The following is a 25,240-nucleotide window of genomic DNA, read 5'->3' on the forward strand; positions in this document are numbered from 1 at the left end:
TTCTAATCCCACACAAAGAAGACGTTGGCTGTGACTATGTCGCGGCTGCTATAGAAAACAGGCAGACAGAGAGAGCAACACAACACCTGACATCAACAGTGAGCCTGTGTATGGTGTGCTAACATTAGCATTGGCCTCTTCATGCAGTGACAGCGCACAGAGTGATGGGTGCAGACATAATTAGGTTACCAGCAGCATGTGGTGGTGACTGGAACTAGGCTGCTGTACCCAATGTATCTCTTTGGGGAAGGCTGTCTTTGAGAGGTCAGGTGTAAAAGGAGGGGATTTTATTATAGCAATTAGCAAAACTAACTGTAGCTTTGCAGACACAAAGAAATTTAGCAAAAGGCCGAAGCACAGGCTGTCGTACTGTTATTGAAAAGTCTTACCTTCAGCGAATGAGTGTAGATGTGGCCGAAATGTCCTTTAGGAAATGTCTACAGAACAGAAACATACATACAAACCAGGCAAGTGTTTTTTTTTTCTTCTTAAAGCGCTTTATTGTTCATTTTTAATAAAAGATTACAAAGACTATGAAGATTTAAAAGCAGTTTCTTCATTGTCCTACATGTAGACCTTCTGAATAGATTCTACACTTCTTAAACAAAACGACAACACTGTAGTAAAACTTATTAAAAAAAATATCGACATACAAACTGTACATCTCCACCCATATCAAGTTAGAGAGATATACACACACACACACAGGCTGATCGATGCTGATCAGAAGCACACCAGGACTTCAGTGGTTATTCTGTGACTCACTTGCTCTGTACCGTCCTGCTGGTGCTGTCTCATTATATACTATAAACATAATGCTGAAGTGTATCACAGCTCACAGTGAAAGAATATGTACACGTTTTCACAATAATAATTTGGTCGACACAAAATGTTGGGAATCGTCTTGATACTTGGGACCTCATGTCTTCAGTTATTTCCTCAGTTCTTTTTTGTGAAGAAACTTCATTTTACTTCCTAAAAAAAACAGAAAACAAACAGCAGAATAGCATCAGATGAGGACCTGTGCAGTGGCATTTCTACCATGATCTCATCAGGGAAATACAGATTCATGCAGGGGGGGAACCACTGACTAAAGCATTGCATGGCATGACTGAAAAGGCATTTTTGTGACTGAATTTACGGTTATCGTTCCTGTGTTTGTTAATGCAAGGGCACAGTGAAACAAGTACAACCTTTACAAGATTATACAATGTGATTACAGTATCTCATATAATGCTAAGCTAAAGAAACATAATAGGTTAGACGTCCCTTCGACTGCATTAGCAATAACCTCAACAAGAAGACATAGTCATCAACATTCCCCGCCAAAAAAAAAACGGAACAAGGGTAATAACTCCGGAAAAAATAATTGCGCGTTTCTCATTTTCGAACTCCATCAAGGTACTGATACCCTGGTGCCACACACCTAATTTGGTTATCCTATCCTAAACAGTTTCTGACATGGACAGACGGATAGACGAACAGAGCTCAAACCTATATCCCCCTTCCACACTTTGTGGCGGGGGATAATAACAAGTGCAATAAGTACCAAATGTGTGAAAATCCAAAAGATTTATGAGTGACCTGAGCACAGCTTGACTTACCAAGGCCTTTCAGGAACTTATTGACTCCACTCTGCTCTGTGTCTGGAAGTTCTTCCAGATACTGATCCACCCTCTGCTCAAAGAGTCCTAGAACAAGGGTACAAAAGAATAGGAATAGGGAAAAAAAGGATATTTCTTTCTTATTGGACAAAACAATGTAAGCCACTAGAGGGCAGTGCACAATGAAAAGTGAAGGTAGAGAACCAAAACATCCACCTAATCTTTATAAGGAGATACTCTTCATGCAGTCATGCAGTAGTTGGAGAACAACGGCGTACCTTTGGCTCGTGTCTTCCTCAGCTCCCGGTCCTGAATGAATCCTGCAAACATCTGGGACTCCATGAAGACTCCAAGGAAGCGACGGATGCTCTTGGAAGCCACAGATTTCCTGAAGGCCTCTCTTTGGAAAACGCGCTCTCCACGCTCGTTCTGAGTAATGAACAAAGAGTAATGCCCCATCGTCTCCAGGAAGAAGCGGAGGAAGGCCTCTGATACCAGACTGTTCAAGGAGTTGTACTCTGATGATGTAACAAAAACAAAACCATTATTAAAAAACAACACCAATACTGGAATTGTCCGGTAATAACCGATTTTCTAAAAAGAACCTGCTTGCTTGTCAAATGTAGAAATTTTGACAGAGCTGAAGGAAAGACTCACGAGAACCAGTGTGTGAACAGGAGACTGAGTTGGTTTCAAAGCAACAACACCATTGTTTGTGGTGAAAAATAACCACTGACACTTTTTAATACCTTACATGTTTCACCGCTGTGTGTTTTCACAGAATGTTGCAGTTACTAGAAACATCCTCTTCGTTTGTGAAGATGATTATCCTCATTATTGTTCATGATTGTTTATGTTCTGTGATCTCTCTGGAGGAAAACTTTGGAAAATACATGACAAGTAAACTTTTGCAGCCTGGGTGAAAATCAGGAATCTTGTACGCTACGTTTGATCATTTCTAAAGAATTTCATTTAAAAAGTGCAGTAAGAAACCTGAGAGCTAAGCAGCTGCCATGTTGATGACACAGCTCTGATGTTTGTGAAATATGTTTCTAAGAATCCTGTGAACCAACAGAGCACTTCCAGAGTTCCAGTACAGTGTTCCAGTAATCATGTCTGTCTTTTCCCAGCTAGCAGTTAGCAGTTAGCAGGGCCGGGGGGAGGGGCTATAAAAATAGTCACTATAAATGAGTCTAAGTGCATCACAAAGTAATACAGTAGCTCTCTTCCATAACAGACAGTGATGGAAATTGGAATTGATCTCAAACAATAACACAATTGCACAATAGTGAAGTGTTTGTTGTCTTGTGAAGTTAATGATGACTCTGCACATTTATTGGAAAGATAGTTTTATTTTCTTGCTTAAGACCCATTAAAGTTATCCATGACCTGCAATAAAGTTTTCTATATTTCTGCACAAGTTGAGGGCACCCATTTATGCATTTCCAACAAAGCAGTAATTTTGCAACTTAAAGCTACTAAAAAAAAAAAAAAATTTATCAGATAAATCCATAGTGCAGGCCACATAGATTAAAAAAAATTTTCTTTTTTTCTAATCTCCACTGTAAACACTGGTTTTGTGACATTGTCAGAAAAGTTTTGAGCATTGCATTGTGGGATGAGGAGTCCAATAGATGGAAGCATTGAAGTGGTTGCCCTCCAAAACTCAGCCAAAGTCACTTACCCACACATTTCTGGTGTTCACTAAAACAATGGCAAATGTTTGTTTAAGGGGTTACATGAAAAGATCCAAATCCAGACAAAATTGAATGTTTCACGTAGTGAGGTGATATCACGGGAAATAGCTGGAACAATCGAGGACAAAAATGGTGTCAAGCTTGAAGCCAATCACTGTCCTCTTTGTTTGGCAAAGAAACACAAGAAGTCAGGGTAAGAATAAAGAAAAAAAAAATTAGTTCTATGTATCCATCTATGGGACTCCACATCCCAAAATGCAATGCATGAAAATTGTCCAACAATGCCAATAAGAGATTGTTTAAAGTAAAAACAAACTTTCAAACAGCAATTTAAATTTTTTTCTTGACCAAATGGCCTTTGAATTATTGATCTATGAGGTCTAGACTTCATCTTTATCTGATAGAAAATGATCGTCTCCGGCAGCTTTAAGTATTTTAGCAGTGTCAGAAAGATATGTGAGTATAAATGAGCCTTTACATCCTTTTAAGGTCCCATATCATTTTTAACCCTTCTACATTTGTTCTAAGAACCCCAAAAACATAGTATTTGAGGTTTATTTTCCCAAACTCGCCTGTTTTCCAGAGTTTTAGCCTCTGACAAGTCACTTTCAGTGCAATTCTACAAAAACAGGCTTATTTGCGGCCTACTCATGCATATTTATGAGTGGGCGTGTCTATAGACGGGACACTGACTTCCCTGCATGTCTTGCTCTGTTACGAGGGGGATCAGTAATCACCAAAGCAAATTTATTTTTGCTACCAACACACAGTTGTGATTGTTTTCTGGCAAAAAACTGCACATTATAGTAAAACACATGGCTATTTAAGCGTCTCCACGGTGACGTAGGGCCAGAGGACGGCCCGCCCTCCTCCCACCCACTCCGTAGCCGAGCTAATGCTGCTTTATAAACACGAGACAGAGTGTGGGAGCGGGGCGTTCACAGGTACATAGCGGTACTCTGACAATAAGCAGAAACAACAACAGCCTTCAATGGGCAGCAGTGATAGACTGTGGAAGCACTGCGCGAAGGATGCTGACATGCTCACCTTCGTGGGCGTGTCTGTTTACATGTCAATCACGGTAAAGAGCTTCCTGGAGGCGCGGCTTCTCCAGCTCAGTGCCGCGTCAAAGTTGTCATTAAAGTGGGAACGCGTCATCAAATTGGAGCGAGGTGTTTGGACTCACCCTGCAGTAAGAAAGGAGCAAATCACCCTCTAACTAACGATTGATGGAATCAATGATAAACACACTTTGAGCATGTGTATGAAGCCCAAATAACACTTTTATGATGTTTAAAGCACAGAAAAGTCGATTTAGTTTAACATGGGCCCTTTAATGTGACACCTCTGCACTACAGACTTTACTGGATGGCTCACAGAACTGAAAACCTCATTAATGGAAAAGCCTGCAAGCTCAAAGTGGGTGTTTTCATAATGATCTCACCTAGAATGTAAAATACCTGTGACTCACTCCCATGAGAAATCTGTACAGAGGTCAGCATTTTGCTGCGAGAATCGCTCTTGCATTGACTGAACATGTTCCACCGCATGTCGGGTTTTTAAAATCAGGAAGAACATGGTATGTTTGTGAGAGGTGGCAATGTTTCACCTTCGTCTGATTCGCTATCGGAGTCCTGGTTGATGATGTCATTCCTCTGCTCCAGCGCTTGCTCAAGAGCTGCTTGAAGTTTGCGCGGCAGCAGCGAGGCCTCGTCATCCATCTATAAACAATTGAAAACACTGCGGTCACAATCGATAAACAACAATGTTTGGGGCGTATATTTCAAGAATTTACAGCAGTGAACAAACGTTTAACAACATGTTAGAGGTAAACGTGTGTAACAATCTTGTCCTTTTGCTCAGCCACTGTCCTCAGGGTTATTTACTCTTAGGGATTGATCGGTTTTAGTTTGCTCTATGTCACATTACATCGGTTTATCGATTTTAGTTTGCTCTATGTCACATCACATCGGTTTATCGATTTTAGTTTGCTCTATGTCACATCACATCGGTTTATCGATTTTAGCTTGCTCTATGTCACATTACACCAGGCCATGCAGCATAATACACTGCTTATAATAATAGTAATGTTTTTCTGTTCCAGATTACTACAAAACTTTTACAAAGTTGAGGCCACATTGATACCTATTCAGATACTGTAAATCCAATATAGAAAAACAAAGATTTTGTCAGATGCATGTGTCATACCTGCCGGATGAAACGGTCAGTTCCAAGGTCCACCATCAAAGCCTGAGAGAAATTAAAGCACAACTGTAAAACCAGTCATTGTTTTTCATGAGTCAGTCATAATAATAAGCAGGAGGCCTAATGTAAATAGAAAGCGTGTTAATGTTAACAGTGATTGACAGGCTCTTTTAACACAAATTGGCCTGATGGCCATATGAGATTTTTAAACAGTAGGTGGTTATATAAGTAACTGTAATTGACTTAGAAGAATATGTAAAACACCATTGTTCCTGTGTAATAAATTCAATTCCTGTAAATTTGCATTACATACTTCAAAAATAACCTGACAAACTGATCTGAACTGAAAGTTTGGCACACAACTACCATATTTTCCACTTTAATTATTAATAGTTTGGTTTTGCATGGATATGGAAGACAACGTACAACATCTAATCAAAAACACAACATTTATTCCTTTGAAAGACTGTTTAGGTGGCAAGAAATGTATCCTGTCCTCCTAAACTTATCAAACCCCAATATTGGCATAACTACCTTCTTCAACTGCTTGAATTATAGCTTTGGTCAATATTTACAACTTTAAAAGCCTTGGTTGTTTTGGCCAAACAGTCAAAATCGCAGAATTATCTTATTTTTTGTTTTTTTTTGTCAAAGGCGAGAAGTTGGGAAAAAGTTTTTGCGATTAATTAATTCAGTTCGTTATTTGTCAAAAAGAAAAGGGGAATTATGTGTAATGAGATCAGTGAGAAAAAAATGGATTGAGGAACAATAATCAATGAGTTTCAGACTTGGTTCAATCTCACCTCTTCTACAGGAAGCTCTTTAAGTTTGGGCAACGAGCTGGACAGCAGCCCCACCAGGAAGGGAGTGGGACAGCAAACGATGTCCAACATGGACCCTGGCAGCACAGGGATGAAGGTGTGCTGCCAGGAGAAGGGGTAAAGCAGAGCCACCACTGCATGGATGCAGTTGGAAAGAGTGCTGAATAGAGAAGAGCAAAACACCCTCATTAGTCCCTTTAACAAGACAACAGGATGAATCAAACTCACACATATGACGGTTATTTAACACATTTAAATAAAGGAATAGGATTGGATTAGGGGCTAAAACATCTTTTTCCCCTTGAACACACTCCTGCAGTCCAGCTGTGTTAGAAATTATTATGTATATAAATCATCCACTGGGCTAAATGCCAAATATGAATGTATTTTTACCCCTGAGCTCTTTTCCTGGGTTGAGTGAACCTTTAAACGTTTCTTCCTAAAAGCAGATGCTTTATTTGAGACAAAACAGCGCAGAATCTTTATTCTGCTTCACCAGTTCTCAGCTGATCCCACACCTTCAAAGATACCAGCGATACCAACTGCCAGACATTTGTAATTATGGCTTAAATTTAAAGCTCACCCTTTTCTTCCACCAAGAGCCCAAAACAAGCCAACCCAAATCAAAATAAGCCAGGTTAATGCCTATCAAACACACAACTTAAATCCCGTTATTCTTCTCTGTCTACAGGCGTGGCGTGACTATATAGTTAATCTGGACACTTGTTGATGCAATACAGAAAATCAGGTAGTAGTTGAGTTTAAACTCCGACAGCTGCAGTATAACATAGAGCGCACAAATAGCAGTATGTCTTTCTCACGATCCATCGCTTGTTGACAGTGGCTGACCCTCCTACCCTCCGTCTTCCACATACTATCCAGTCCATGTACACTAAGAGAGTGAAAATAAACTGTGGGTCCAATCACACTCACATACACACAAAGGACCGCGAAATCTGTTGGGATCAACAGCAAAACCAAGGATCAAACATGGTATGTGAACGCGTCCTAATTACAATTTAAACTTTAAAGGGAGGAATGTTTTCTGAGGTTGCTGTCATCAACGGCAGAAACTTTGTAAACAGTCTATGCCAAAGTCAAAATTTGTTTTACCGCAGCACTTTACGAGCAGAAGTTTAAACCACGCCATGAAAAAATGGGATCAGAAATAATCCAAAGAACCTTTTTACACTCTTGCTAACTGTTATCCACAGGTCTTTCTGTTAAATTTCCCACGAGTCAACATAGCTTGATTTAAGTGTGCATTCTTCTCAGAGTGAGGAAGAATTACACAACTGGAACCCAAAGGCTAAAATACCCCAGTAGTTGCACTTCTTTGGCCTCTCTAAGTTTACTCTCAACATGAGAAACTTTGGCAGGTCTGATTTGTATTTGCCTAAGGAGGCAGTGATAATTCCTAACAGATCCTGTCTTCTTGTTTTACGAGTTCTAACAGGGAGCAATGGGGCACAGATTTCAGAAAGCCTTCGCCACAAGGTACATGCCATTGATACCAAAAGGATCAATTTCACATGTTCCCCAGCCACACACACCTGAGAGAAAATCAACTTGCAAGGAAAACACTCGGCGCTACCAGTGGTTGCCACTCAACTTTGGAAAGAGAGAGGGACATTCCCATTAGATCACAAACCGACGTTCAACAGAATGACAGTAAAAAAAAAAAACTAACAATGACAATATAATTAGATTGTGTAGGCAGTGGAAAATTACACGTTATTTTCTGAGCTTGAAAACAGTTTAATTTGTGGTGTTTGAGGATGGAGATAAGAATAAACACTGCAGCATGGTTGCAAGGTAGAGAAGCAGCGTGCAATGTTTCCATGGATAGGACAAAAAAAGAGCTTTCCCTCATGTTATACTACAGTAATACTCTATTGCGTCACTGAATTAGATAAGCTGACACTTTGTATCCCGTATCATCGAAAGCAATTCTAACTAAAGTTCCTTATCTGTCAAATGTCAGGCTTGTTCCTCGTGTCCAACGATGATCTTTGACTCTCATTGTTACTGTTTAGTGCTTTTATTTCGCTGAATTATTTCTGATAGATGATGAGCACTGCAGAATGGAAAAACCCCTTCATGAGCCACAGATTTAGAGAGGCTTCAAACATGTCATCAGTGAGAAAAAATGTGTTCTTGCTAAACGCACTAGAATCCTTATCCGTGCTCATCTTCCTGCTTCTCGTGCTACAAGGCAAAACATTCATTTTCTGCTTAATATGTTCCACTTATGACCAGACGTTTATCAGTTATCTACCTTGTCCTAATTGTATTGCTAATCTGTGAATTTGGTAAAAAAAAAATGATTTACTTTCCTTGTCAAAGAACGGAACCTAAGACGGATATGTAAATGCAGAGGGGGAGTCTGAGGTTTGTGACGTATTGATTCTCATTCGGCCAAACCTTGATTCATTGTATGTGACGCCAATGTGTGTGGCAGACACTCAAAGAGGATGAATAGAAATGAAGGAAGAGTGAAAAAAAGAGGACAATAATCTTGTATCACCGGTGCTTTACAGTGATGACTCGTCCTGATGTGGCTGAAACTTAAGAGAGAGAAGACGAAGAGGGCGACAACGACAGCTGCCAGACACCAGTTGTGCTGCAAAGTTCCTCTAAACCGTTATTCAACTTTACAGCTCAAAGTAAAACAGAGAAATCATAAGGACAGGTTGTAGAGCACATGCAGACCTAATGGAACAGCTCCATGCAGTGTATTTTAATCCTGTTCTTTCCTTGCTCCCTTAATCCCAAAATGCTTTTCCTTCACTTCCTGTCTGTAAGGACCTCCAGCTATAATCTCCATTTTAGCAGCAGAAGAAAGAGCCTCCTGATGTAGAATGCCACACATGCTCTCATTAAATCCTCATTCAACACCTTGAGTTTAATGGAAGACGTCGGTACATCAAATGATAGGCACAGGTGTTTGTGTGTGGGCATCTGTTTGAGTATTAAAAGGCTCACCAGCCTGACACTGATGGGAAAATCAGCTGCTTGGACTTTGGAAATGGTCACATCTTTCCAAGGTCTTTAAAAAACAGAAACAGTTTGTGTGTGTGTGTGTGTGTGTGTGTGTGTGTGTGTGTGTGTGTGTGTGTGTGTGTGTGTGTGTGTGTGTGTGTGTGTGTGTGTGTGTGTGTGTGTGTGTGTGTGTGTGTGTGTGTGTGTGCACACTGTCAATTTTACTGAGTTAAAAACCACCTGGGAAACAGGATGAGCTGCTGAGTGGGGTTTGGGCCTCGTACCAACTCTAGCTCTGTTAGAGAGCGCACATAAGAATAATCACAGAAATCAAACCACTCTTGAGAATTAGAGTGAGCATCAATCTTGTAACTGCGGCTTCTACACCACAACTCATTGTTAGATGGTCCATTTTATTATAAACAACTATGACACTATGTACTCCACATGGAGGCAATAGTTTTGCACTCATCCTGTCGTTTGCCCACATGGGAAAGCACCAGTGAGTATGTGCCAAATGCAAACCAGCCTGGCGTACCAATGACAAGTGAGCTTGATTAATTCAGCATGACTGTGAGAAAAGCTTCCAGCTATTGTTGAGATTTCCTTCCACTCTTCCCTCTAAAACCTAGAGGCCCTCATATTTCATTCTTATCCATTTTCTTTTTGTTACTTCAAAGCAATGTTTGCCATAGCGATGTGTTTCAGCATTCAAACTTTGAAGTGATGGAAGAACATTCAGAAATTCCTCCCTGGGTTATTCCCAACGAGAGAATTTTAAAACCAACATTTGCACTAAATGCTGTTTTTGTAGCACATATGAATAATTTATACTGCAACCATGCTTCAAGCTTTTCTACAAAGGTCACATTATTCTCCAGAAAAAAAACTATTAGGTAATTTTTCTTCTTTTTTTTTTTTTTTTAATAATACTTCTTTTAATTGGTGCTTTCACACCAACCTCTGAACATGTGGCCCTACAACAGTAGCAGGGTTGGTAGTGGATTCAACCAGGCTATCCATTGGCAGAGTTAAACCTCTTCACATTTTCCTGCATCCACAATGTCAGTAAAGACCAGTGGTTCCCAAACTGGGCTGTGTGACATTATGATGGAGTACATTAAAAATAGAACAATATTTTTTCTTTACACTCAAAGAAATGTATTATATTATTGTTCTAAAAATATGTGATAGCACATTCAATGTTATTTTTTATGAGTTTTGAAGAAGAATAGTAATAATCTTTACTAGAGATGGGCGTTGGGCAATATTATCAGCCCAACGATATCATCAGACGACATTAGGCATCAAATGTGATATTGGCCGACGTCAGTTTCGGTTTTTCCATCGATATGGAAAAAACAGTATGTGCTGTTGTTTGAGACGACATATTAAAAATGAATTTGACATTGTTTTCCAATTACTAAAGTTGAATGAATTTTTTTTTGCACTGAAGTTCATTTGTGGCATGCATTCAGTGAGGTATCAAAAGGGGGCAAAAGGGTATATATATATCTGTATCGCCTAATACTTGATGTTGGAAAGATATCGGCAAAAAGCTGACATCATGCATTGCTCATTGTTACCTTTTTCAATCATTTTTTCAATTTTTTACCTATTTTGTTGACATTTAAATGCGATGAGGGTGGCCGAACATTTCTCATGATTCATAAAAGCAGCACAACAGAAAAGTTAGAGAACTACTGGTATGGACAATAATATAGTATCAATGCATCTGTAATGTAGAACGATGACGATCATTATTTTCTGGTACTACGGGGATTATTTAACATACTCAATTGCATCACAGCTTACACACTGGAAGTGAAAAGGTTAGGGAATACACTTCTCCAAATCAGGAAAGTCTGAACGCTGCCCCCCCCACATTGTTGGGGCGGTGTGAAACTAGCATAAGAAAGAGAGATCCATATCTAATTTGCTAGAGGCCTCACAGAAGTGTTGACAAAAATGTGCTGCACGAACAGCCTTTACTCAGCTGCTGCAGGTCATTTAAGGTCAACAATTAGAAAGTAAGATCGCTGATAATGAATTTATCTGATTAGTTCCCAACTTGGTCTTTCAGATGATTAAAGATTGCTGGAAAGAGATACAAGTAGAAGCAGAAATATATGTTTACATGTCTTTTTAACAAGATTCAATTTAATTTAGCAGACGCTTTTATCCAAACGACGTACAACACAAGCAGTTAGGGTTAATCCCACAGTGATGGTCCACCGCCATTTTTGTAATCATAAACATGCATCATGCTGTGCAACCATGGTATTTCGTAAATGGGAGAAACACATGTTCTTAATAGTTTGCAACAGTGTTTTAAATGAAAGCCGAAGACTGTAGCATCACACAAACCCGACCACATGGGTTTTACACTGCATTATTAAAGCACAAAGTGTGATCTGTAATGTTGACATTGGCCCCATATTTGTAGCAGTAAAGCTTTTAGCTTTTACCCATTGTTACAAATCTGGTGACAAGAAATGACGACAGCTAAATCATATGCTGTAATGAGCTCACTCCTAATTCCTACATAGTGATGCTCATTATTAAAGAAATACCTGATTCTTGCTGACGCACGGATTTAATTCCGATTCAATCAGGCATATACATTTGGTAATGAGCTGTGTCTTCCCATAGGACTCAGAGAGTGAGCTCTTTGTGGTGTAGGGAGTGAACTTAGCATCATAAGTCAAAGAGTGACAGTCCAGCCACAGATCACAGAGGGCAGTCGCGTACACAGGAAGTGCATTCCTTCCTGTCACAGTCACTGCCCCCACTGATGTTTGTTTAAACTGGGCTCCGATACATGCAGAGATTAGTTCTCCACTCAAATCTCCTCCCACTCCACCCTCGTGTCCAGAAAAAGTAGCTCTCCTTTCTCAGCAGTACAGACTGGGACACTGAGTCCTTGGAGACTTCACGTCTTATCAGCCTTTACTCTCTGATATGCTCTGCTGAGGCCAGAGTTACATGTGGTATATATACAGTCAGCTTCCTGACTGACTGACCTGGTTCTTGACCTTTTAATGCCCTTTTTGGTAAATCCTATTAAAGATGACTGGAATATCTTGGAGCTAAGCTTGGTGGTAGCAAAATCAGAGTTCTTGAATCAGAAAGCTCTGTGCAGGTGGATCTGCTGAGCTCAAGCTCATAAAACCTCCTAATGCTACTGATTTGTGTGAAGTGCCAACATTCAAACTGACAATGTGAAAATATTCTCTAAGATCATAGTTAGAACCTTGCTTGTAATGGCGGAATAACGCTACATGCCATCAGGTCTCCAGGTTCCATCAAACTATCTAACCTCAGTATAAAAGAATGGAGTGTTTACATGCAAACAAAGGAAGCTAAAAAGCAAAAGAGAGCACGGAACATAAGACCACAAAACAAACTGGACCCTGTACTGAAAATGTATTCATAATCATCTACTGCTTTTAAGCATGCCTTTATCTGTAAGTGTGTTTTATACTGTAGAACTGCTGGAATTCATCATTTTTCTGATTAAACCTGCCTGAAGGAGTCAATATGTGTAAGTCTACAGAAAGGGTGCATCACATTCAATGCAACACTATCAGCCAACCACCATTTCTACACCTGATTATCATAGTAAACAAACAGGCTGTCACACAGACACATACACACACAGTGAGACAGAACAACCCACCTGAGTTTATCAGCCACAAAGATGACGCGACGCTCCAGCAGAAGCGAAGCAAACACTCGGATCACCTGCCGCACACTGAGACATTTAAAAAGACTGTCAAAATCAACATGCTCCAGTCTGGAGTCAGTGGGCCGCCGCAGTTCAATGACCTAAAGTATCAAAAAACAACAAGAGAGTTAAACTATTGAACTCTTTCAGAATGACTTTATCAGAAGACATTTTTTGCAAGGTGCTAAAGCTGCACTCACATCATTTCCTGCTCCAGGCAGGAAGGTCTTCACTTTGATAATCTTTCCTGGTGCGGGAAAGGGTGACTCCATCAGACTCCTCATGAAGGGATAGACCAGGGCTGCTGAGATGCCACGCCGTCGCTCTACCTCATCCAGGATCTGAAAGGAAAAGAAAGATCACGCTTAGTTTGGATGAACATTTTAGTTGCTGTTTTTTAACATTAACAGCTGTCTGGCCCCGCAGCCTCAGAGAAATCATGAGTACATATCATGTGCTTCAGTTCTAGTTCATGATTCACAATTTCTGTTCTGAAAAATAGCTAATTCAGCAATCTTCATGCATCTGTGACTGGAAAATTCCACCCAGTGAGTATGTTTTTGTTCAAACTTCCTATTGGCTCCAAGGTTGATAAAAGAATTACTCGCTTTAGAGTCACACGATACCAGCTATCTGTGTTCATATGAAAGACTCTTTCTTCTCACATAAATCTCCTTATACCAGCTTGATACAGAAATCTTTCAAATCAGTATTTTACTGCTTGACAGCTCTTATAGTTGAAATGTTTGCTTTTTTCTAAGGTTTAGTAAAGTTAATAAGAGAGACTGGATTTGCTGAAAAGGTCTCTTGTAAAATATTTCCCTCTCACGCAATATGTCTTTTCATCAAGACATCTCCTGGATATGTCTTAAAGGAAAGCTTCAAACCATTCCAGGAACATTTGCAGAACTATTCCACCCTAACTTAACCACCAAATAGGTTTCTGGTATTTCATTTAATTTTTTTTTTAACAAAACAGAAGATCACATGTAACACTGTATTTGATTTTCTGGAAATATCGCAGATAGTTTTGTTCAACAGTCTGGGTTAACTCACATTGAAATAATAAAGTAATCAGACATGGCAGGGGAAAAAAAAGAAGTGAAGGTAGCTGTTCTGCTCTGTGTCAGCCCTATTGTGAGCACATGAAATATATTGACAAATAGCTGAGCATATATGATAGGGTGCCAAGTGAGAAGGTGTGGTACTACATAAGGATGTCAGAGGGGATTGAAAACTATGACATAATGATCTGTAGCAAGAGTCGGGAGCAGGTTGAGGGGAACCTGGAGAGAGGGAAGAGAATGGAGGTGAGCAGGAGTAAAACTGAGTAAGATGTTTTGGAATTGGAAAGAGGATGGTGAGCCAGTGACTGGAGGTAGCTAAGAAACAGGAGCCTAATACTGAGGGTCAAAAGACCAAAGCTGTAGAATAACAGAGAGGTGAAGAAGAGAGAACAGGCTGGATGGACTGAATGGAGACGAGTGCCAGGAAGGATCTATGATAGAAGAGTCACAGGAGGACAGGAGACAATGGGTTGTTAGAAAGATGATCCGCTGTAACATCCCATAATGACAAAAATGCCTAAAAATGACTGAGCAGTAAAAAACACACAAAAAAAAGTCTCAGATTAGATTAGTTACCGCATAAGTATTTAAAATAATTTATGTGAGAAACCTACAGCTTTGAGGTGGGTTAAACACAACGACAATGCTAAATGGCTTTTTCTGCTTCTCTAGCGTGTGATGCGGCTGCAATCATGCAAATGTGCGCAAGTGACTTCAGGACAAGGTTGAACTCACTGTAGAGAACAAGTCAAAACAACCCAGCCTGCTGATGACACAGTACACTTCAGGAAGGCGTGGTCCTTTCCCAGTTGGCTGTGAGAGAAATAAAATGTCCATTTAGTAAAATGTTAGAGAAACCAGTTTCCTTACACTTTAAAATCAGGTCGATTTACTGCTCATTTAGGCCATGTTTTGCTGGCGCTTCCAATATCAGGAAACATTTTTAAAACATTCAGACACTACAGATGATTACGTTTTGTGTGATGTAGCAAAAATGATTTCATCACACATGGAGACAGATTTATTTCCAAGAAAACTCAAGTCTACATTGACGCTGTGTCCACACGGAGATGCAAAAATGAGTGAGCTGCTGCAGGTGCCTAAAAAAAAACAATGCATCAGTGTTGTTCTTCCTCCAATTTCACATTGTTTCATATTTTTGGCGAATGCTGTATAAATATTAAAATTATCAAAACAAAACAGTTCTGATCAGATTATTGTTAAACCATAACATTAGACAAGGTATTCAGATGTTTACCCTTCGGTCTATAATCAGAGCTGAGAGCCTATCTAGTGGAGAACTCCTCCTGGCCACTGTGTGGCTATGGATCAAAATGTGCGCACGCATGCACACACGCCCAAATACACAGTTACACACACACGCGCGCACACACACACACACACACACACACACAACAAACACGAACACAGGCAAGCTACAAACGCTGACCCAATTGTCCATATTAGGTATACAATTTTCTCCCCTTGTTTCTCCTCCTGCTTTCCAAATGGATGATTAAATCAAATATGTGGAGCTTGATTCAAGTCCTGGGGAATGCCTGCTCTCTGCCAACTGGTGGACACACAGTGGAGAGGAAACAACTGGAGGAGAGCAGCTCAGCTAACTTCACTTTCTACTGACACATCGACAGAGCCGCTCAATCATCACAGAAATCATTGTTTGATAGTGTTTTGTTGGAGAAAAAAAAATATTCCCAGTGAAATACTGTATTGTTAAAAACACACTCAGTAGTGGCTCCAAAATTGCAGTAGTTGTTGGAATTTCATTGCGAGCTCTTGCCTTTTCTGTCTTGACATGTTTAAACAAAGACTGAATGTATGTTCCATGCTTTTTTTTCGTCATTTGTGACTATATATACATTTTGATTGTATTTACATAGAACGATGGGGTTTTTCGAATCAAATATATTACCAAAGTATGTTTTAAATGACTCCACCACATTTTTTATGCTGACTGAATTCCTGCTTTTTAATTGTGTGGCTTGGATGTTTGTTATTCCAGGTGACTATCTGGCTCACACCACCTTGAACTATTTCCTGGCCTGTCAGTAATTCTGGTCAGCTGCTACAACACTAAAAAGCTGGCATTGATTGGTATCTATTTTTCATCAATTATCTAAAACATCATCTAAAAATGTGCTCCATGCTAGTTCAGCATTTTATTTTTCTTTTAGTGTTTTCTGTTGCTACAGGGACCATGAAGCATATTGCCAGGTTCAAAGGAAAACTGTATCACGTGCTCAAATAAAAAAAGTCTGTCACAACAAACACGACACAGTGGGATGTCTGCAGGGAGCAGCGAGTTTGACGAGGGCTTACCAGCAAACGTCTGCAGTAACCAAACCTCCGGCTGCCGTCCTCACCAGTCAACATAAAAGAGAAAGTCTCGCTGGGAGCCACAAGCAAGGGTGGACAAAAAGAGGATCAAAATAAAGACACATAGGCATGAATGTGTAAATAAACACACAAGCATTAGAGAAAAATCTCTCCAAAAAGTAGCTAAATCATAATTTTGGCAAACATCCAATAAAAGGTTAAATCAATTGGCACATTGCAGATAATTTCACATCATACCTTGTATAATCTGAAACAGGACTCCAGTCTTTTGCATCAGGGAAACAAAACAGTGGAATAGCTTTGAGCCTCTGTTCGGCCTCTCTCATTAGTTTGGTGGGTCGTTCCAGCTGTGAAATAAAAACCAGAAAAGAACTTTCACCCACCCTAATCTTCTTCTAAAATGCATCTTTATCAAACCAATAAGTAACTAAAGGCTGAGATACACTGTGCGTTTTTTTCAATCATTGCACTCAGCTCCAGCTCAAACTGTGCGACTCAGACGTAGAGCCCGAATGTGCGCAGCTCACGATTCATGTTCTCACACTGTACGGACTGACACTCTAACACGATATGACTGCTCACACTGTACTTTCCTACGCGACACGTTGGGGTCTTGTTTCCGGAAATGCAATGTACAAATTAGAAGAAAAAGAAGAAGAAGAACACTGAAGCGTCGCCATTACAACAGACGAAGAAGAAAAACCCAGAAGTAGAGAGCGAATCTCAGCAAAAAGAGCTTTAAAAAAGAAAAGACGGCGATGTGATGGACCAGGAGCTGGCTAGACAGACGTGGGCAGTATAGTCCGTCAATTTTACAGCAGTCCTACGGTGTTCGCGCATGCTCAGTGTGAGCGTTTACGGTAAGCCGGTCCGTGGCACTGCTTCAACTGTGAGATAACCTCACGAGGAGCGACTGGATTTCAAACATGTTTGAAATCCTTACGACCTATGATTGCTGATCGGGAGCTGGTCGTGTGGTGTTAATCGCTTCTCGTGACCCCATGTATACTACACAATGCACGACACACAATCGAGCAGAGACTCGCATGATCCCACAAAATAGTCGCACAAGTCGAAAATCGTCTCAAAATGGGCCAAAAATCGCACAGTGTATGCCTGCCTTTAGCTATCATTTTCTTATCACATGGCTAACAGTTTGAGTCTTGCCATTGTCATCGACCCAACAGAAGACTTGAGTTTTCATTGGTTTCACACAGATCTACATCTTACCTCAAATGATTCTGTAGAATTAAACATTACAAATTACTCAAAAACTTATGCCAATTTAACCAGCTTGTAGTTTGATTTCTCATAGAGCAGAAGAGAGAACAAGTAATACTGTGTCGTAACTGTGATAATGTTGTTGAAATACGGTTGTCTCAAGTATGTAGGAGCATTGAAATATTTGACAAAGATGAGAGAAAATAATTTAGCTAATGATGATTCTTTGTTGTGTGTAGACCAAATTTAGTTTTGACCAGTGCTCGTACCTTGGGGAACTGGTAGGTGACCTCTGGAGAGTAAGAGTTCTTGGTGGGTTTCTTCTTCAACGAAACAACAACGAAATACTCGAAGAGCTCTCGCTCCTGCCATTCAATAAGTTGAAGCTCCAGTGTTCGGTAGCTAGGAGCTCGTCGAAGGATGGACTGCAGTTTTAATAACCTCTGGGTGTGGGCTGAGGGGAAGAGTAGACATGAGTGACATTAAGGTCGCGCAATCAAAATAATAATCATAGTCTTATAACAAATGCACAGCCAGCTAAACTCTAAATGTAATGCCCTTCACCACTATGCATCTAAAGCTTTCAAATCTGATCAGTTACTAGTTGAATTCAACTGTTGAAGCAAATAAATGCTGTGGTCACTCACCTTTAAACCTGTCATCAGAGTCACTTTCACTCTCACTGTTGTCATCTGAAGATGAAGATTAAAAGACAAGACACATTTTCAGAGGGTGGGAAGTTAACGTGTTGATTTCACAAGGAGAACACAACAAGGACGCTGTGTGTGGCTGAGACAAATATTTACTCAATCAACTGGCGACTAGATGAGATAGGAATAAGAGGTCTTACCTCTTAAAGACATAGTCTCAACATTGGACATGGAAAGCTTCTTTAGCCTCTTCTTCCCACGTTTAGTGCAGTAAATGGAGTTGATCCTTTGGACCAGCTGTAAACAGAACAAGAAGGAAATCTCAACAGTGAGTCGGAGGGCTTGTTTCTTCAAATCTTGATAATGAGATGCCTAAAGTATACCGAGCCAAAAGTAATAGTGTAATGCACTCTGTGTGTTGGGGGTTTCCAGAAAATGTGGGAAAACTTTAACGAGAGTCACAAATTTCAAGCATTACAGAAGCTGAAGTTGGAATCATAATTAATTCCATCAAATCGGTGCGACTTCAAAGATATTTTACAAACTGGGGAATTACAGATGTTCTGGAGCTGCACTGATCCTGACTTGGTCCCAACAGAAACCTGAGCCGATCAGTGAGGCAGGAACAGAAAGTGAACACAGCCGGGGCTCTGCAAGGGCTTAGAGTGAGTATTTGTGTAGGATCTAGCCGTGTGTACCTTAGGGACGCTCCAGTGCCTGTGTGAGGCCAAAGTATCACCACTGCTACAGAGGCTATCATCCAGCAGCCCACAAGGAGATGTTGATACTCCAATCTGGGGAAGGAGCAGCATTTCATCGTGGCTGTAGTGCTTGGATAACTGAGACAAGCGGTGGCTCTTTCGTTCACACGGTCCAGGAAGACGAAGGGACTGGCTACTGGGTTTGGACGGCAACTAGATACAACAATATAAGGGAGTATTATTTGATGATGTAAAAACTAAGAATAAGACTTCTTCAATGCTTTTTTTTATCCACTTTGCAACAACTTCAGAAACGCATCACATTTCTGCATTCAAACAACACCGGTTAAAAGAGGTTAGTTCATAGCAAAATCACACGCATAAAATGCACAGATAACAGAAAAAAAATGTTAAATTTCTTTAATTGGTAAAAAGTTAAAAAATAAACAAAGTCTCTCCTTTTGAAGTACTACAAAACTGAAAACTCCACAGTACTGAGCTACCGTGGAAACTACTGTATATCCTTGCTCTAATCTAAATGGCTCTTCAAATTCATGTTGGAAACTTGTTTCACCTTCATGAGGAAATTTGACAAAATGGTCAGACCACCCAAACCCTAGCATTATGTACAATAACATAATAATCAGCTGAAGATAACAAGAAATTCTGTCCCTCCCGTTGACTGTAGGTCAGCCACACCTCTGTCTAACAGCGTGAGCAGCACAGGCCCACACCTGAGAAAAATCAGAGCATCAGCTATACATATTTTGCACTGTAGCACAGCCTTTTATTGGCTGGATGCTTTATTCTGTATTTGCTCATATTCTGTGGATATCAAGAGTAGGCAAGAGTAGCATTTTGAGTTTGGTTTTATAGACTCCAGTTAAAACATACAGTAAATCTTTTTTTTGACTTTGGTAAAACCAATGAGAACCCATGCATGCTCAAGAAGATTACACATGTTTTTGGTATCCTGTCTTTAAGCTAAGGGGGAGTAACCTCTGCTTAACCCCTCTGGCTATCAAATATATTTAGGAAATCAAATGCTACCTGATGCTGAAAACCTGTAATAATGCAGTTTGAATTGTTCTATATAATAATAATAATAATAATAATAACATTTTGTAAGAAAAAAAAGGAAATGATCCACCAATAATGTACATAACTGTGTAGTTATGTACATGATTTACAATTATATAGCTCCTTAACTTCAAGTTTGAAATGAGAACGGTAAGATTCCCAAACTATGCAGTCATACCTTTTATAATTACTATTTTTAACAGCTGGATACAATAAAAAAAAAAAAAAACATAATTTTGGTGCAGCTCAATAGACACACAATTCCTTCGAGGAGTGGCTGCAAGAATTTCTGACCAAACACTTGTTGTTACAAGTTGTGGCCATGGCTTTCTTATTTTCATATTGCCCAATGAAGTGCTTCAGTTTTTAAAATGAGTGAGCCAAATGTGCAGGGGATTTTTGTGAGTGTGAGAGTTCCTAAATATGTCAAAGTGTTTCCTGTTGGAGTCAAATGAGACTCTTTACATGACGTTATCCAGACCTCTGCACTGAAACCAGGAGAGAGGATGTCCACAGGAACGAATGGCTTATCTGTTTACTGTAGGAAGCACATTATCACAGATGATTGCATCAAGCCTTCGACTTACCTCAGGTGGAGCATTCAGCTTTCTGTCCATCGTGGTCCAGGACTTACGACCCAAACTCCTTCGCTTTAGGTCAACATCCTCATATGGATTCTCCTTCTCTGTGGTCATAAAGAGAGAATTCAGTCATTAGTGAATTTAGCAGCAAGCCATCTTGTGGACAGAGGCTGTTTCTAACAGAAGACAGATCATTCTAAGGGGTCAAACAGAGAAAACTCAGGATTGCGGATGGTGTCAAGGTCATGCCAAGTACGTCCCTAGGCTAGTTCAAGAAAAGATGATTCATTAAAGGTAAGTCAAAGGTTTTTCTCAACTGGCTGAAGTAAACTCCCTTTTTTTGAAGCGATTACTGTTGGACCAGGGCCCTGGAGGCCCCAACAGACCAGCTGAGCTTTCTGGATACAACACTGGAGGTGAGTCATTGTCCAGGCATGCAAAGTGATCACAGAAAAACGTCACTTTTTCAGTGATTCTGGCAATGACCCGTGATCGATTAAGGTAATTACACAATTATTATAACAAATATATTGTTTTTAGATAATGTTCGTTTGAATAACCGGCAAATTGTATATGTAGGCAGGCAACAGGTTTTTCTGGTATTTTGAAATAATGTTATTTAGTGTTGAAGAAATGCATTAAAATTAAGATTTAACTACAGTTTCTCATCCATTTTGAGAACATAATGTCATAATCCCTTCTGGCTAACATTCTTCCTCTCTGACATTTTCCTAGTTGTATTGTTTTGGACAGCTTTGTCTTTTCCTTTTTCTTCTTTTGGCTGTCCCTAAGAGTCACCACAGTTATCTTCTTCTTCCATCTTCTTCTATTTTTTTTACCTTTTTAAGTAAAAATAATGTTTATCTTTATATGCTCCTTTACTAAATCCATAGACTTTTTCTGTGGTGCAAATCTTTTCCTCTTATTTATTATCTTTTGCTAAAATGTCTAATGAACAACATCATCACAATAAATCAATCAAGAAATGTCCCTAAAAGGGTGACATTGAAACACTAACACTGAAAACTCTATAAAATAGGTGAATGTAATGACTAACTGTTCCCCTTTGCTTGATCAATGATTTTCAGCCAATAAGTGATGGCTGAAAAGCAAAGGAACATTACAGAGCGTTTACACTGCACACACTGATGTCATCTGGCCAAAAACCAACATCAATATGGAAGAAACTTGTGTAACACCACAGTCCATGTCTATTCAGACATAGACATGTGCTCTGTGAATAGCTCTTTGGCAGGGTCTGAAAAAGGTTGTGAGAAAAAGAAACCACGGCGAAGAAAAAAAACAGAGCCAGATGGAGTCAAAATGCATGAGAGGATTTCTCAAAAAAGAAAAATCAATGGACACTTTTGGTCCATGGAGGTTAGAAAACAGGAATTCATTGAGCAGATCTTATTCCTCCTTGATATCAGTTCCTAAAACCTGATTGTGTTCTCATCCAAGCGGAATGCAGTCTGAGCTTTGTTTGAGAACGTATATTTATGCCAATTAGCATACTTGTGCACACACTCCTGCACACATACAAACACTGATGGGGATTTTTCTGTCACACAGTATATTATCTCAGCGGAGTTATTTTGTGAGCATCATTAAAGCTGGTAAGCACTTAAACCAACCCCACGTTGTGCTGCTACTCCATTAAACTAAAGCAATACTGTAATGAGAGCCTGCTAGGAAAATGATATGTCTGTGAAGCTGCTTATGCACTGGAGGCTACTAATCTACTCCTCTGATTGCAAACATCACCATCCCTCTTTTACACTCCCAGTCACATGGTGCTATATAGGCAATGGGCATACCTCTGCTGCACACAGCGAGAGAACATTTCAGTGTATACTGTGGACTTTCTGTGCTGGGCGAGGCACAGAACAAACTATACCAACAATACCAGTATCAGGTTACACTATAAAGTGGAGAGTCGAGGTATAGGAAGAATGTTCCTCAAACTGTGGCTTGTACAAAAATGGGTTGTATTATCTGAAACCCGGCAGACAACATGAATCCTCAGCATCCCTAACAACACAACATAAATATTGCATGAGAGCATACAGTATTTTAGGAGTGAGTGTTAACAAAACCATAAGACCATCATGTGTGTGTTAGTTGCAGCTGTTGAATCCCAGTTTCTGTATCAGAGTCTCCAAAATGAGTCACAACTGAAAGCAGACAGTTGAATAACAGGATAACTGATGCATTTGGTGTGAATCAGAAGCCTGTAGACGATCACTCACTTTTATTGCTTTTATCAGGTTCTCTTGGTAGAATTTCCCATTTAAAAACACAAGCCAGTTGGGCAAGAAAGCGCACACGTCACAAATGATCAAAGATAAGTGTGTTACATAAAATGTTTTGCTTATTAAATGAGTCAAGGAGGCAATACCGCATATCTTGAGAGTTTGGAAAATAAGTAAGGACTTATAACAAGTAGACTAATTTTCTTTTCATACACAACTCCTGATGGTCTCAGGATGATTTCAATTGATCTTTAAATTACATGGTGGCCAAACCCCGGCGCTCACAGTGCTAGATGAACAAGGGGGCATTGTTCTGATTCTGTCACATCTTTCTGATCCCTCATGAAGGATGGGAAAAGTTGTTAAAATATATATACTATAACCTTGGGCATTTTTTACTGTATACAAACATTGATAAATAAATTTCCCACATGAAGAATGCAGCTGTGAAACTGGCAGCTGAACTGGGCAGAGGTCATTGGGGTTATTTGCTAGCGGAAAGGAATTTGACTCTTCATCATGCCCAGAATTTCATACACAACTTATAAGTACTAGCTTTTGCTGTTTGGGAAACATGTGGAAAATGAGAGAAGAAACTGCTGCTCAACAAGCCAACAACTGAAAACTATCATACAGTGTGTTACGGTGTGATAAAGCATTCTGTTTTAACAGTTATCAGGTACTGTAGTAGTGCAAAAACAACCTTCATAACCAGAGGATATCTGATATTCCACAGAGCTACGCTAATTATGTCTGTACTCACTGCTTCAATAATACTTTTACTACAAGAGCATGATATTAGACAATGAATCACCGCGGCAACATCTTTACATCAGGTGTAATCTAAACAAGTACCAAGATATCAAGCACAACTTCTTCTTATATTAGCATCTTAAGTTTAAAGGGCCCATGTTAAGCTAAATTGACTTTTCTGTGCTTTAAACATCATAAAAGTGCTTTGGACTTCATAAACATGCCCAGGGTGTTTTTTTCATTGATTCCCTCAATCATTAGTTAGAGGGTGATTTGCTCCTTTCTTACTGCAGGGTGAGCCCAAACACCTCGCTCCAATTTGATGACGCGTTCCCACTTTGATGATAAATTTGACGCGGCACTGAGCTGGAAAAGCCGCGCCTCCAGGAAGCTCACTGCCATGATTGACATGTAAACAGACACGCCCACGAAGGTGAGCATTTCAGCGTCCTTCACGCAGTGCTATGTATGTATTTTCTACAGTCTATGTATGTACCGGTGAACGCCCCGCCCCCACGCTCTGTCTCCTGTTTATAAAGCAGCATGAGCTCGGCTACGGAGTGGGTGGGAGAATGGTGGGACGTCTTCTGGCCCTAAGTCACCGAGCGGGGAGGAGGAAGTCAGTGTCCCGTCTATAGACATGCCCACTCATGAATATACATAAGTAGGCCGCAAATCAGCCTGCTTGTGTAGAGTTGCTCAGAAAGTGACTTTTTAGAGGCTAAAACTCTGGAAAACAGGCAAGTTTAGGAAAATAAACCTCAAATACTTTGTTTATTGGTGTTCTTAGAACAAATGGAGATGGGGGAAAAATAGCATGACATGTGACCTTTAAAACATAATCAAGATGATCTCTTTGACAATGCTGGGTTCCAGGGCCAGTTTCATGTACAGTTTATAGTTTGAGGGCAAAATTCACAGAAGGTTCCAGGCATTGGTTATTGTCTTTCTGTCACACAATGTCACAATATCTCATTTATCCATTGTGACTCTTTTTCCTTTACACTACAAGCTTAGAGTTTAAGGATATCTTGATTTTTCAATTCAGTTAAAAAGCTATTTTTTGAAAAAAAGAGTAAAAGCCGTGTTTTATGTTGAAGAATTGGGGGCTGATTTACTTAAAACATGTGCTAACTTTGACGCAGTTGACCTACTAACCCTGTTTACTGAGGATTGTCTGTCCGATGTTCAAAATAACAAACAATCCATGTAGAGCGTTTGCTTCTATTGAAAATGTTATCTGAGCATCTCTGCCAGGACACACCTGATATTGGAAGGAAGATATGCAAATAGATCAATTTAGCACACACGATGTGATTTACCAAGCCTCGAAATGATTTCATGGAACTATTTAGCACATTTGACAGGCAGATTTTAACTGTCACAGATTTATGCACATATAATGGCAGCTATCGTTACGAGACAAAGACGTAGACCTCCTTCCCTAACACCTCAAACTCAATGTATTAAAAAAAAAAATGTATCACTCTGCATTTCCACATTCTCCATTTTACATAACAACTGATGTTGTTGCACAAGAG

The 25,240-nt window shown here is 39.8% G+C and overlaps 1 protein-coding gene across 4 annotated transcripts in view; it reads right to left on the reverse strand.

Moving 5' to 3' along the window:
* Positions 1–474: 474 nt before the first annotated feature.
* Positions 475–25,240, reverse strand: part of dennd2b (DENN domain containing 2B) — a 59,197-nt gene continuing 34,431 nt past the window's right edge. For all 4 annotated transcript variants that reach the window (XM_028437121.1, XM_028437138.1, XM_028437111.1 and 1 more), the window contains 16 exons: positions 20,701–20,798; positions 19,031–19,246; positions 18,533–18,629; positions 18,330–18,374; positions 17,952–18,136; positions 16,699–16,808; positions 16,444–16,513; positions 14,839–14,916; positions 13,237–13,377; positions 12,989–13,137; positions 6,310–6,487; positions 5,510–5,551; positions 4,911–5,022; positions 1,883–2,122; positions 1,605–1,691; positions 475–975 (listed from right to left, as the gene is read on the reverse strand). In XM_028437121.1, coding sequence (XP_028292922.1) covers positions 932–975; positions 1,605–1,691; positions 1,883–2,122; positions 4,911–5,022; positions 5,510–5,551; positions 6,310–6,487; positions 12,989–13,137; positions 13,237–13,377; positions 14,839–14,916; positions 16,444–16,513; positions 16,699–16,808; positions 17,952–18,136; positions 18,330–18,374; positions 18,533–18,629; positions 19,031–19,246; positions 20,701–20,798 — 1,892 coding nt within the window. In that variant the 3' untranslated portion in view covers positions 475–931. The remainder of the gene's footprint in view (positions 976–1,604; positions 1,692–1,882; positions 2,123–4,910; positions 5,023–5,509; positions 5,552–6,309; positions 6,488–12,988; positions 13,138–13,236; positions 13,378–14,838; positions 14,917–16,443; positions 16,514–16,698; positions 16,809–17,951; positions 18,137–18,329; positions 18,375–18,532; positions 18,630–19,030; positions 19,247–20,700; positions 20,799–25,240) is intronic.

This window comes from Gouania willdenowi, chromosome 3, assembly GCF_900634775.1.
Source record: "Gouania willdenowi chromosome 3, fGouWil2.1, whole genome shotgun sequence".
Classification (NCBI taxonomy): Eukaryota; Metazoa; Chordata; class Actinopteri; order Blenniiformes; family Gobiesocidae; genus Gouania; species Gouania willdenowi.